The sequence below is a fragment of the Microtus ochrogaster genome, unplaced genomic scaffold (genome assembly GCF_000317375.1).
Source record: "Microtus ochrogaster isolate Prairie Vole_2 unplaced genomic scaffold, MicOch1.0 UNK49, whole genome shotgun sequence".
Lineage (NCBI taxonomy): Eukaryota > Metazoa > Chordata > Mammalia > Rodentia > Cricetidae > Microtus > Microtus ochrogaster.
Genome location: NW_004949147.1, coordinates 2,779,090 through 2,793,931, shown reverse-complemented (window position 1 = coordinate 2,793,931; position 14,842 = coordinate 2,779,090). Strand labels below are relative to the sequence as shown.

The 14,842-nt window shown below is 37.0% G+C and overlaps 1 protein-coding gene across 1 annotated transcript in view; it reads right to left on the bottom strand.

The window, feature by feature from the left end:
* Myo9a (myosin IXA) overlaps positions 1–14,842 on the bottom strand; it is a gene marked incomplete at its 3' end in the record, with an annotated part of 191,454 nt that overhangs the window by 52,000 nt on the left and 124,612 nt on the right. Inside the window, exons 18-21 of the mRNA XM_013354586.2 lie at positions 5,633–5,755; positions 4,376–4,456; positions 3,759–3,869; positions 1,044–1,166 (exon numbers count right to left, since the gene is read on the bottom strand). Of these exons, the coding sequence (XP_013210040.1) occupies positions 1,044–1,166; positions 3,759–3,869; positions 4,376–4,456; positions 5,633–5,755 (438 nt within the window). The remainder of the gene's footprint in view (positions 1–1,043; positions 1,167–3,758; positions 3,870–4,375; positions 4,457–5,632; positions 5,756–14,842) is intronic.

The following is a 14,842-nucleotide window of genomic DNA, read 5'->3' as shown; positions in this document are numbered from 1 at the left end:
CGAGACCAGCCTGGTCTACAGAGCTAGTTCCAGGACAGGCTCCAAAGCCACAGAGAAACCCTGTCTCAAAAAACCAAAAAAAAAAAAAAAATTCATCTTTTTCCCCCCTGTTTTTTGAGACAGGGTATCTCCATGTAATTTTGGCTGTTCTGGAACTTGCTCTGTAGACCAAGCTACCTACAGAGAGTTCCTAGAAGAAACAAAATGAAGGAATATAAATAAAAGGTAACAAATAGCTGAAAAGGGCAGTAGAAGAATCAGAATAATGTTACTGTAGACAAGCTAAATTGGTCATTACAGTAGAATATCTTATTCAGAGATGGTTTGAATTACAGCTGAAGTTGTAATTATAAATAGAACATTGACCAGGAATTCTATGATTAGTACTGATTACAACATTTTATTTTAGGTTGTGGGGGTGGGTAGGTCAGGTAGAAGTCAGTTCTCTTCTACCTACTACATGGGTTCTGAGATTAAACTCAGGTCATCAGACATGATGGCAAGCACCTTTACTACAGTCATTAAAAAAGAAAAGGCCCTATGGTCAGTTAAGAGGGTTAAGAGGGTTTGCTGGGTAAAAGTGCTTGGTATGTAAGCATAAGAACCTACAAACCTAAGACAAAAGGAGGACAGACTCTTGAAAACTGTCTTGCATGGATGCGCTAGCATTCATACACTGCTCGTATACAAATACAGTAACAACAACAATAATAATAATAAATAAAATTTTGGGGCCAACAAGATAGCAAAGTACTTACCACTAAGTCTGACAACTTAAGATTCATCGCTGGGATCCACACGGTAAAGAGAGAGAATCAAGTTCACAAGTTTTCCCCTGACCTCCACACTCATGCCATGGCACATCTGTGCCCATACACATACATATACACACAAATAAATAAAAGCATAAATTTAAAGCCACCTAGTTTAATCAGTTTGCTTATAATATTTGATAACATACTATCTTCATAAAACTCATGACAAAGAAGGTATTATGAAAGTACAAAATGCACTCAATTTTGACTAAGGCTCTATATACTTACCATTGTTTTTCCAACTTGGTAATTATCAGGATTAATATTTATTTTCCTGAAGAAATCTTGAATGTTAAATTTAGAAGGGATAATATTTCGGGGAAGAAGTACATGAAAGTGACTCACAAAATCCTAAAAAGTGAAAAGAAATTGATATCAAATCACAAAAGAACTAGATGAATTTTAAACCCTAAACTAACAATAAGGGGTTTCTCAGTCTTTTAATAAATAATAAAAAAATTCCTTATAGCAAGGCAGTGGAAAAGATCAGAATACACTGGAAGAGGGCAGGGGCTACATGAGTGAAGGTACTCTAGGGCATGTCCCTACCCCCTTTTCTTTTTGATTTTTCAAGACAGGGTTTCTCTGTAGCATTGGAGCCTGTCTTGGAACTCGCTATTGTAGACCAGGCTGGCCTCAAACTCAGAGATCCACCTGCCTCTGCTTCCTGAGTGCTGGGATTAAAGACATGCGCCACCACCGCTCGGCCTTTCTCATTCTTTTAAAAGTGGAAGGTAGCAAACTGGTAGGGGTAGAAAAATAATGAGAATGGGTATGAGAGTAACGAGAATTTATTAAATACATGTATGAAATTGTCAAAGAAAAAACTTATTAATAAAAAAGTAGGATGAAACAAAAGAAACTATTTGTTACTTTATTATAAATAGGAGGTGCAGAAGACATGGCTCAACACTGAAAGCTCTTCCAAAGGTTTAGGCTAGATTCCAAGTGTCCGCATGCCTGCTAACAGCCATCTGTAACTCATTCAGGGGAATGCAATACCTGCTTTAGGCCTCCAAAGATACTGTACTCACATGGCACATAGATATACATGCAAGTAAAACAATCATAAACATAAAATAAAAAAGTATCTCTTAAAAATATAGTTTCAAAACACAGTAAGAGGAAAGATACTGAGTCTGAATCATGTTATCAAATGAAAACTAAATTTAAAAAAGGAAAAAAATAAAAAAAGAAGGGTAGAAGTTAATTATTCTTTTTGAGAAAGCCATACCAAAGACCAAATAAAAGTCATTTAGCAAAAACCTGAAATCCAGCAAGGAAGGAAAGGAAATAAAGCAGCTTTTGGAACATACAAATGAGAATCAAGTTTTCTCTTTCAGATCTCTGTGAGTTCAAGACCAGCCTGGTCTACAAGAGTTAGTTCCAGGACAGGCTCCAAAACCACAGAGAAACCCTGTCTCAAAAAACCAAAACAAAAAACAAACAAACAAACAAACAAAAAAACAACTGCTTAGTTCCTGAAAAGTTCCAATATAATTTTTACACACATATCAGTAGTATATCTGATAATGATTGCTGAGTAACATTCTAGAAGCTTTCTACGTAAGAAGTCTAAGAAAATTAAAGGAAAAACCAAATGGAACCTTTTCATTAGACAAGATCATTCTGATTGAATTATTTCAATTACTGGATAAAAATTAGTATGGAAATTGCTAAATTATAGTCAAACTTAGCATCAGCAAACATTTTTTCGGACAGGGTTTCCTGTAGTTTTGGAGCCTGCCCTGGAACTAGCTCTTGTAGACCAGGCTGGCCTTGAACTCACAGAGAGCCACTTGCCTCTGCCTCCCAAGTGTATCACCTGGTTTAGCAAACATTTTTATCAAATGAAAATAGACAAATAGGAATAGTCAAATACTGTATCACAGCATATACTCAAAAAGACTGCTGCACTTCCAAAAAAATGAGTATTCTCTTAACGCTTTTTCAACTTTGTTTAAAAACGGTAAAATTAAAAAATGAGCCAGGCATGGTGGCTCATACCTTTAATCCCAGCACTCATATGGCAGAAGCAGGTGAATCTCTGAGAGAATGTGGTCTACAAAACAAGTTTCAGAACAGCCAGGGCTGTTACACAGGTATATAATAAGTAAAATATGTAGAAATAATTTGTTTAATTAATATTTTGTGTTTTTGCAAATAAAGCTTGCCTGAAGATCAGAGTATAGAGCTAAGCCACTAGAGGCCAAGGAGTGGTGGTACACACTTTTAATCCCAGAACTTGGGAGACAGAGGCAGATGGATCTCTGTGAGTTCAAGGCCACCCTGGGCTATACTATATACTAGACCAATTCAACCTCAAAGAGCCAGGTGATGTTGGCTCACACCTTTGATCTCAGTACATGGGAGTCACATGCCTTTAATCCCAGCATTAAAGGGGTTGGAGATAGGAAGGGATATGGTTGGGTGGAGAGAGAACTATAAAGTGGGAGGAGACAAGAGCTCAGTGCAGTCTGAGGTTTGTGGCAACAGCTACGGTCTGAGGATGCAGTCTAAGGAGGCAGTCTGAGGTCAAGATTGCTCTTTTGGTCTGAGGATTTGGCAGAGGTAAAAGGTCTCTCTAGTGGCTAGCTGCACTGCTTCTCTGATCTCTCAGCTTTCACCCACTAATATCTGACTCTGGATTTTTTTTATTAAGAACAATGGGGGGGTTGGAGAAATGGCTCAGTGGTTAAGAGCACTGATTGCTCTTCCAAAGGACCCGGGTTCAATTCCAGCACCACAAGGCAGCTCACAACTGTCTGTAACTCTAGTTCTAGGGGCCTGACCCCCATGGCAAAACGCCAATGCATATAAAATAAAATTTTAAAAAAAAAAAACCTTCCCATTAAAAAAAGAAGAAGAACAATTGGAATTTGTGGTACAAATTCACTTGATATGAATATACATGTATATATATTTAAATATAAAGTATATAACCTGGAAAGAATACTTGGAGCTATATCCTGATTGACGAATTCGAACTGTCTCCAGCATTCCAGTGTACCGAAGCTGTCTTAGTACCAAAGTATCATTGAATCTTAAGGGTAGCTAAAACAAAAAAAGAAAAAAGTTAACAGATCTCCAAATTCGGATTTGTCTTAAAAGTACAGCTGACTTTTGAGTATCCAGACTGACAAACATATCTACACATTTTATTTCAACAAACTATAAATAAGGGCATGGAAATAGAAAAGGTTAAGGGTAAAAATTTCTAACCATGAAAATGCTAAATAATTTTTAAAGAAACATAGACTATATCTAAACAAAAGAGGTTAACTATTATTAATGGTAATACAATTTTCAGAGAAATCTTTTTTCTTCTAATGGAATTTCAAGGGCTGTTAATACTTATCCCGGAGATTCTAGTACATGTTGAATCAAATCCACAAACACCTTACAGATGGGTAATATGGAAATTAAAAGACTAGCTATAAATAATATTTATGAAATATAAATTTCCATATAAAAACTATGCATAATTCCTCTCTATTCCCTTTTAATGTAATTTGAGCTTTGTTATGAAGTAACCTGAGTCTTATACAGAATACTTTTACCTTTTCAGCATTGGAGCGAATACATTTTACAAAATATGGTTCTGCTTGATCAAGTGTCTCCATCAGCTTGCTTAAGGAGGCCTGCAATAAAAGTAGTGTCATTAGTATGCTTTTACTTAGGAGTTGACAAGTGACTTATAAATATAAACAACTGTGGCAAAATATGGAAACAACCTTCTATACATACAGGGTTTGTTTCTGAAAAGGAAATTATGTACATTCCCATTCTGGTTAAATCAAGAATTTGCTGAGGATGAGGAATGCAGTTTAAACTTAATCTTAAAGCTGAGGCCCTGGCAATAGTCATTATTGCAGATGCATTTTAGAATACTCTAAATAGAGAATTTTTCACTATTCTTCATATTTCATTAAGTAACAATATTCAAATGCATTCTTTAAAAATAAAAGCAAGGTAGTCTTGCTTTTTTTTCTTTTCTTTTTCCTGTTTGTTTTGAGATAGGACCTTTATATTTGTTCAAGGTTGGCTTATGACAAGCTATGTAGCTCAGGCTGACCTTAACTTGTGATGTTCCTATGTCAGCCTTCTGAATACTGTGATTACAGACATATGTCACCATGCCCTGCCTTGATATTCTTAACATTCTTGTCAGTTGTAGAAATCACTAGAAAAGAGCCACTATCTTAAATGAATTTTAATGTTTGTAAAGTATGTAGTGATATTCTCTCTTCTACACTTGGTTTTATATATATATATATATATATATCCCAGTTAGTCTGGACAGAGGAGTATCAGTTTTTGATCTGCTCAAAGAACTAGAGCTTTTGTTTTAATTAATCTCCTTCAATAGTCTTCAGGTTTTCTTTTTAAGAATCTGTTTTAAAGATTTATTGTATTTTAGTTTTGTGTGTGTGTGTGTGTGTGTGTGTGTGTGTGTGTGTGTGTGTGTTTTATTGGTGCTGGCAACCCAACTAAAATCCTCTGCAAACACATTTGCACTTTAAACCTTCTCTCCAGACCCTCTTGTTTATAGCTTCACAGACTTCTATTTATCTTTGTATTATTCCTTCTTTCTTCTCGCTTAGGATTAAATGTATCCTTCACTTTCTATTTTATTAAAGAAAAACCTCTGATTCTTGGATATACAACCCAACTCCTTTTCTAATAAAAGTACTCTCAATTTATGGCTTCATAGGCAATGAATCACATCACATCAGTGATCTTCAGCTTACTTTGATCCTTCAACAACAACCTTTAAGAAACAGATTGCATTTAGCATGAGTAGAAAAAGTAATAACCTGAAACTGGGCGCTGATACTGGGAGGTTTCTTCTTCTTGTGCAGATGAAGAAGGGATTTGGTAATCCGATCCTGTAGGGTGAGTCTTGTCAGATGCTTCAAAGAATTTACCTCCAGCAAGTGCTAAAGAGAAGGGGAAAACTATATAAATAAATATATATATACATACACAATACTTATATATGATAAAATATCATCAGCCACTTTTCATTATTTCCAATTGTGAGAAATATTTTATTTACCAAAGGTGGTTAGTCTGACAAGGGCTCTCCCCCTTTCCCTCTGTGTTAATAAGCCAGTCATGTCAGAGTGTGAAGCCCAGTACCCATCAATAGGATGAGACACCACCTACATGAAGTCTAAAAGGTAAAGCCACTTTGGCAAAATTGGTTACTAGCTAGATTTGGCTTCTGGCATACCTTTTTTGCAAAAAGAGCAATCACCTTGAAGACTTACTCTTGTAGAATATTATTTTAACCCTATATAGATGTGTTACATTTGTTTTCGTTGCAGAACATTAACTGTATAAAAGTGTGTTACTTTTGTTAATGCTGCATTTGTTTAATTATGTAAAGAAGTGTTGTAATTTTTTGTTTCACCTTGATTGCCTAAGGACCTTGACTGATCTCATAAAGAATTTAATGGCCAATAGCTAGGCAGGAAAAATAGATGGGGCTGGCAGGGAGAGAAAATTAATAGAAGAAAAAAAATCTAGGCTCAAGGGAGGAAGGAGAAGAAAGAGGAGGAGGAGACAACAAGGGTGATGCCTGGAGCAAGAAGCTAAGCAGTCACCAGGAACAGTGAAAGTATGATATACAGAAAGAAAAGTAAAACGCCCTGAGGAAAATGGTAGATGAAGACAAAAAGGTTAATTTAAGTTAAAAGAGCTAGCCAGAAAAGAGCTAAGCTCAGGCCAACCATTCAAAACTAGACTCCATATCATGATTTGGGAGCTGGTTGGTGGCCCCAAATAAAAAGTCTAGTACAGTTTTACTTTCATTTTGTTCATGTGTTCCTTTGTGCAACACTGTGAACATTCATTTCCAATACTATGTATACTATGGATCATTTCATAAATGATAAGATTAAATGAAAAACATGAATTAACCATTCTACTCTCTTCTTCCTCCAAAAGCTACAAAACCAAAAATTAAACTATGTTTCACAAACTAATGCATCTAGAGTTCTGGAAGTGGCTTAAGTTTGCCAATCAAATACTGTATGAAACTGGAAAAGTATAACAGAGTCAGAGGCCCTGGCTACTAGTTCTATTATTTTGGCAAAATGCACACAAAGGCACTTCCAGCTTTCTCTATTACCAATCTCTGAGTGTTCAGAGGTAGAGTATAATTACTACAGAGTAAATGCAGTTTATCTTTGTGATCCCCTCATGATACAATACATAGCAGTACCCATAAGCAGTTGGATGCACCAGCATCTTCCTTCTTACTAGTTACAACTGGGGCTCACTCTGCAGTGATGTTTTTTACTATTCTTGATTTTTAAGGCTTTAAATAGTCATGTGTCTTAACTAGTTACATTATTTTTACTTTAAAAATATCTCAAGTAATTACCTTTTTGTATACTTAGTTTAGAAACTTTAAAAATAATTACTCAATTTTCTCCAATTGAAACCTGACATATAATGTGACTAAATTCAATGAAACCTCGGCACTATGAAAGAAATGAGAGATACAGCTTTCCCTGGAGCTCCAGGCATACATTAAGCACTGTTAAAAATCATTCTAGTAGTAAGGTTTTAAAGTTTTTATTGCAAGCACTCCTGCTATTCTTTTTCATCTAAATAAGTACTGGCATTGGGAGAAGGGGCAATCTGACTCATTGATTAGCAGCTGTTAGACTCTCCTTTGATGCCCTGGAAGCCTTAAAGCAAAAGAATAGCTGGTGCCACTATGGCCCTGTTTTGAGCATTGCGAGGACAATCCGGCAAAATCAGACAGTGACTGGAGCTGACTACTCCAGCTCCTGGAAGCTTAGCCTAGCTAGGGGCGATTTCAAACAACTTGTACCAGAGACTGTTAGCTACAGTAAATTTCAATGAATTGTAGAAGACCTTGCAACATTTAAACTTAATCCAGAGAGGGATCAATTGCTCCAAGGGAATAGCAGTTAAATTGTTCTAACTGATGGGAAAAATGAAAAGTCGCAACTGGTTTCTAAGTCCATAAAACTTTCTTTGTAAGGGTGGTGTGCTGTGATTGGTTGAAAATGCTAAACCTAATAAAACCCATCTCTCAAGTTCACTTTTCTTATGTACTCTTAGTAATGTAGACTGAGCTGTTTTTATCTAATAAAGCAGCAGCAGAAAGAAGCATAGTGACAGCATCTGTCTCAGGTCCAACAGCAAAAGTAGCAAAGGCAGCTGACTGCTTAATGGCTGAACAAATAAAGCCAAGATGTTAGCAGGTCAAGTGGGTAAGGATTACTGCATCACCAAAGGAGCCACATCTACACTTTGTTTTGGTTTTTTTTTGTTTTTGTTTTTAGTTTTTCGAGACAGGGTTTCTCTGTAGCTTTGGAGCCTGTCCTGGCACTAGCTCTTGTAGACCAGGCTGGCCTAGAACTCCCAGAGATCCGCCTGCCTCTGTCTCCCGAGTGCTGGGATTAAAGGCGTGCGCCACCACTGCCCAGCCACATCTACACTTTGAAAGGGTAGCCAGGACAGGAACAGGGGCAATAAAAATAGTACAGGGAGTTAATACTATAGAATAAAAAGGCTTTAAGGAGTCAAAGAAAGACCCAGGCTACTGGAAGAATTCCAGAGAAATGTCAAACCTTTAGGGTCAAGAGTTCCAGATACCACAGGCTGCTGTAACACTGGCCTCTGCCTATGCTAAGGTATATTCTGATTTGTTAGACCCATGCAGGGGCTCTAACATTTGTAGATCCCAATACCTAAGGCCTGGATGAAAGCTGTAACATTAAAGGTACCACCTAATGCTACTCCAATCTGCCTACTACCACTCACTGCTATCAAATACTAAATTATAAGTAAGCAGTCAAGGCCCGCACTTGAAGAAAATCCTTACCTACCCACAATTTGTATTTGGCTAGAGCAAAGTGGGTAACATTTCTACCCTGTTAGAATAAAAAAAAAAAAAGTGGTATGAAAAATGGGTTTTCATTAGATATAAAATCGTTTGGCATCTTGATCTACAATTTTGAAGTCTCCAGAATTATAAACAACAAACTAACATGTTTAGAAACTACCAGGTCCATAATATTTTAATATAGTAGTTCAAAGAAACTAATGTAACTCTCATGTTAAGGATGATAAAAATGGGAAATAAAATTAACTCAAGATTTAATTCTGAGTAACTATAAAAATTTGCTAGGGGAGGAACACAGTAAAAATCATTTGAGGTGTGAAAAATAAGAGAAAAAGAGGATATCAAAACAGAAATATACAATAGGGCATTTAATGGTTTGAATGATAATGCTCCCATAGGCTCATGTTTGAATGCTTGGTCCCCAGTTGGCAGAACTGTTTGTGAAGGACTCAGGTGTAACCATGTTGGAGGAGGTATGTCACTAGGGGGTAGGTTTTGAGGTTAAGAAAGCCTCATTCTGCCAGGCGATCGCCTTTAATCCCAGCACTCAGGAGGCAGAGACAGGTGGATCTCTGTGAGTTCGAGACCAGCCTGGTCTTCAGAGCTAGTTCCAGGACAGGCTCCAAAGCCACAGAGAAACCCTGTCTCGAAAAACCAGAAAAAAAAGAAAAAAAAGAAAGCCTCATTCTTAGTTAGCTCTCACTGCATCATGGCTGTGGATCAAGATGTGAGCTCTCAGTTCTCCAGCCTGCCTACTGCCATGTTCCATGACTCTACCCATCTGAAAATGTAATCTTCAATGAACTCTTTCTTCTATATATTGTACTAGCCATGGTGTCTTAACAAAGCAACAGAAATCTAACTAAGACAGAGCAATGCAAAATCATTACAAGAATATAGCTCCACAGAATAGTTTAAGAAAGAATATTAAATTTAGACTGGATCCATCCAGGGTGACATTGAACTAACAGAAATCTCTATGCCTCTGTCTCCCAATTCCTGGGACTGAAGGTGTATGCCACCACTGCCCGGCCTCTAATGGTTTAGCTCTGCACTCTGATCTTCAAGCAAGCTTTATTTGTTGAAGTACAAGCAAAATAATACTACACATCAGTGTATTGAAGTCTTGAAGTCTAAATCATTGGTTTATTTACTTTCATATATCACACTGATGAGATTTCTTATGTTCCTTGAATAATATTCACTGTTTTAGGCTTTGTGTTAGGAATATGATACAATCTAAGTTTAAACTGATGAGACTACATAGCCTAGGTTAAGTAAAAGAAGTGGTTGGTGTGTTTAATATTAAAGTCTGATTGTTCAACCCTATATACTAAGATGAGTATTGTTTCACTAGTGAATCATGTCTTCAAAACTTCTGATAAAAGCCAACCATCTTATGCAACTATGCATTTGGAATTGGCCCTAAGTCCATCCCACTGATCAATTTATCTAGTGTTATTGAATACTTGAACGCTTTGACAGAATAATTATGTCTGAAAACCATATAGCAATAGCTGTCCAAATAAATTCATTTTAAAACCTGAAAAAAAAGGATATTTAAGTAGAAGTGACCATTTTGAGTTATGAGATAAAATAAAGCCTAAGAGGAAAACCCCCCAAAGAACTATTATTATAGTTATTATCTTGCAGATTAAACTGTGTGGTTGCAAATCACAGAATTCCTTTTTAAAGATTGCGTAGAATTCCACTATGGCTATAAATTACATATCCTTTATCCCTAGATAAAGTGAATTTATCAATTCACTGAGTAGGCACTTAGACAAGATACCAAGACACAGAAATAACCTATTTTAAACACTTAATAATGTAATGCTGACTTCAGCTCTTGTGGACATGTAACCAGAAGAACTACTGGATTATTTGCTGTATATGTTTTTCCTTTTTTTCTTTTTTTTCGGTTTTTCGAAACAAGGTTTCTCTGTAGCTTTGGTGCTTGTCCTGGAACTAGCTCTTGTAGACCAGGTTGGCCTCAAACTCACAGAGATCCACCTACCTCTGCCTCCCAAGTGCTGGGATTAAAAGAGTGAGCCACCATGGCCCGGCTTTTATTTTTACTTTTTAAGAAGGAATATCCAAACTATTCTAAAAAAATTATCTGTACTTATAACCCCACTTTGCTGTGTCCCCCTACCCCACTCCCATAAATGCTAAGGGTTGAAGAAGCACTCTACAGCTGACCTATATCCCCAGTTCAACTTCCAAGTTTATGATAATAGTTGTTCTAACTAGGAGTATGAACTGTTATCTCATCATGGGTTTTATTTGAACTCCTCTGATGATCAGTGATATTAAGCATTTGGAAAATATGTATCTGTTGGTCATTTGCATGTCTCCTTTGGAGAAACATCTATCTGGGTACTTTTTTTTTTATTATGTATATAAAATTCTATCTGTGAGTATGCCTGAAGGCCAGAAGAGGGCACTAGACCTCTTTACAGATGGTTGTGAGCCACCATGTGGTTGCTGGGAATTGAACTCAGGACCTTTGGAAGAGCAGGAAATGCTCTTAACCTCTGAGCCATCTCTAATTGAGTAATATTCCTATTCCTTGTCTGTACATATTTTGGCTATTAACCCTTGATTAGACATATGGTTATGTATAGCTTTTTAGTTTGATATAATACTATTTGTCTATTTTTTGCTTGCCTCCTGTGTATTTTGAAATATCTAAGAAATCACTATACTCACACAAGTGTCATAGAGCTTTTATACAATGTATTTAATTCATTAATGTACATTAGGTATTTTGTATCTGAGGTGAGATTATGGTCCAGTTTCATTCTTTTACATCCAGTTGTAAAAACGCTTTTTATTGAAGAGACTGTTCTTTATCCAGTGTGTTCTTGATAACCTTTGTCAAAAATCATCATAAATATGTAGGTTTTTCCCTAGGTTCATTATAGTGTCCCATTGTTAGTTGTGCCCTTTTTTAAACTTCTAATATTTTATAGACAGTATACATGATGTGTGCATGTGCATGTTTGTGTTCAAGTGTGCACATTGTGGCGGTCAGAGGACAGCCTTGGGTGTTGGCTTTCAACTTTCATCTTGTCTGAAACAGTTCCTTGTTTCACTACTACACATGCCAGAAAATCCATGAGCTTCTGGGGACTCTGTCTCCATTTCCCATCTTGCTGTACAAACATTAGAAACAAAGATGCATGCTACTTGCTGTATGCAGTATTATGTGAGTTCTTGGGATTTAAACTCAGGGCCTCAAGCTTATGCAGGAAGTACTTTTTCTCACTGAGTTACCTTTTAAGTCTATCTTTTTTGTAAGTGGCATTTAATACTATTTTGATTACTACAGCTCTTTAATAACACAGATAGCACAATATATCAAGTTCATTCTTTTTGTTCAAGACTGCTTTGACTTTGTGCATTTCTGTCAGGGTTATTTTTTCACATCTGTATAAAGTGACAATAGGGGCTGTAACCCATATTAAGTTCCTCAGTGACATAAATCTATCAGTGACATTAGGTGCTAAAAATTATCTTAATAATAATTTTTCTAAGCCATGAATTGGAAAGCTCACTTTCCATTTATTGTGCTGTATATAATTTTCTGTATATAGATCGTTTACTTCTACGGTTCAATTTACTATAAGCACTCTATGTTTTATGGTGCTGTTATAAACAGAATTGTTTTGTAATTTTTTCAGATATAGTCGGTTTATTAAAACATGATTTTTACATTGCATTCGTCCTCTCAAACTTTACTGAATTCACTTATTATATCTAACAGTGCTTAGAGGATTGTAGTGATATTTTGTGTTTTAACAAATAAAGCTTGCCCTGGTCTACAAGAGCTAGTTCCAGGGCAGGAACCAAAAACTACGGAGAAACCCTGTCTCGAAAAATCAAAAAAAAACAAAAACAAAAACAAAAAACAAATAAAGCTTACATGAAGAGTACAGCGCTAAGTCACTAGAGGCCGGGGAATAGAGGCACACACCTTTAATCCCAGGACTCAAGAAACAGAGGCAGACAAATCTGAAGGAGAAACAGAGCTCACATAAAAGTGATCCCACCACTTGGGATAACATACCTTTAATTCCAGCACTAGGAGTTAGAGACAGGAAGTGGGAAGGCTGGACAGAGAGAGGAATATAAGGCAGGAGGAGAGCGTCTGATGTTTGGTGGAGACAGTTGCACTATTAGGTGACAGCCTGAAGGCAGGATAGACCCTTTGATCTAAACAATAGTGAAGGCTGGCCACACTGCTTCTCTGATCCTTTAGCTTTCACCCCCTAATATCTGACTCTGGGTTTTATTTATTAAGACCAACTAGAATTTGTGCTAGAGAGGATCTTTAAAGATTGCTGTAAGAACATGTCACAAGACAACAGAGGTTATTTTACTGCTTCCTTTCTAAGTTGGGTGACTTTTGTTTCTTTTTATTGCTTAATTTCTCTGGTTAATTCTTGTTATTTTAATAGAAATAGTATGAAAAGGCACCCGTGTTATAGCCCTATATTTCCCCCACTCAGTAAGAACTGATTTAGCTACAAAATACATAGCCTTTAGTTATCATGTAGGGATGGAGACTTTTTTGTTTGTTTGTTTGCTTGGTTGGTTTTGTTTGTTCAAGACAGGGTTTCTCAGTAGTTTTAGAGCCTGTCCTGGAGCTAGCTCTTGTAGACCAGGCTGGCCTCAAACTCACAGAGATCCGCTTGCCTCTGCCTCCCGAGTGCTGGGATTAAAGGCGTGTGCCACCACAGCCTGGCTGGGATGGAGACTTTTATCAAATAGTTTTTCTTCATCATTTACTGCTCATATGTTCCATTCACTGAGCTACAAATCACACTTGATCAAGGTGTACAGTCATTTAGCTATGCTACTGGATCCAGTTTACAAGAGGGAGTGAAGGATGGGGAGGAGGAGGTGGAAGGGGGAGAGGAAGAGGGAGAGAGAATAGCACTTACATGTGTGTAAGTGCTAATGGTAGAGGCCAGAAGAGAGGGTATCAAATCCCTGGAGCTAGAGTTAAAAACGGTTATGAGTAGCTAAATGTGGTTGCTGGCAACTGCATGAGTCCTCTGGAAGAGCAGGAAGCACTTATAACTACAAAGTCAAGATTCCAACCCAACCATTCAGTTTTATATTTTATGTTTTCACGTTACTAATTAGCACTATTTGTATCCAACCTAAAAAACTGATTGTAGTATTTTTTTTTTATAGAGCACATGTAGCATGTACTAGAGTCTCTCAAAATTTTGTCTGGAAAAAAATGTATCTCTATTTTTGAAAGGCAGGACTACTAAGAACAGGGGTTATGAGACCTATATACAAGACTCAGCTTTTAAAATATTATCTTTCAAGTTTTGATTATACTATGTCTTGGTATAGATTTCTCCAGATTTATATTATTCAATACCTTGGCCATGACTTGTTATTTCTTTCCCTAAACTTGGGAACTTTTCTGCCATTATTTCCTTAAAATGTTTTCTGTCCCTTTCTTTCTGTCTTCAGACACACCAATAATTTATAGATCTTTTATTTGATGGTGTCCCTTAAGTCCCTCAGGCCACTTTCAGTATTTGTCATTTCTTCTCCTTGATCTAGTTTGCTACAGAATGCCTAAACTTCTGTTCAGACTTGTTTTGGAAAGAAAAATCCAATAAAAAGTGGGTTCTTTGAATGCCTACCTAAAGCCCTTCCCCATGGTCTACACCAGTGGTTCTCAACTTTCCTAATACTGGGACCCTTTAATACAGTTCCTCATGTTGTGGTGACCCCCCCCCCAACAATAAAATTAGTTTGTTACTATTTTGTAACTGTGCTATGAATCATAATGTAAATATGTGATATTCAGGACATTGATCTATGACCCTATAGGTTGAAAACTGTAGCCTAGAGACTTTCAGGAATTTGGAATCCATCAACTCCCAGAGGTACGTAACTGAGAAGGCCCTTCCTTTGGGAGGGTGCAGTAGAAGCATTGAGATTCATTGTAGAGATGAACTCATTCCAGAGGCATTTAGGACCTGACTTAGTCTCAAGAACAAAGAAGGAGCCGGGCAGTGGTGGTGCACGCCTTTAATCCCAGCACTCGGGAGGCAGAGGCAGGCGGATCTCTGTGAGTTCGAGACCAGCCTGGTCTACAGAGCTAGTT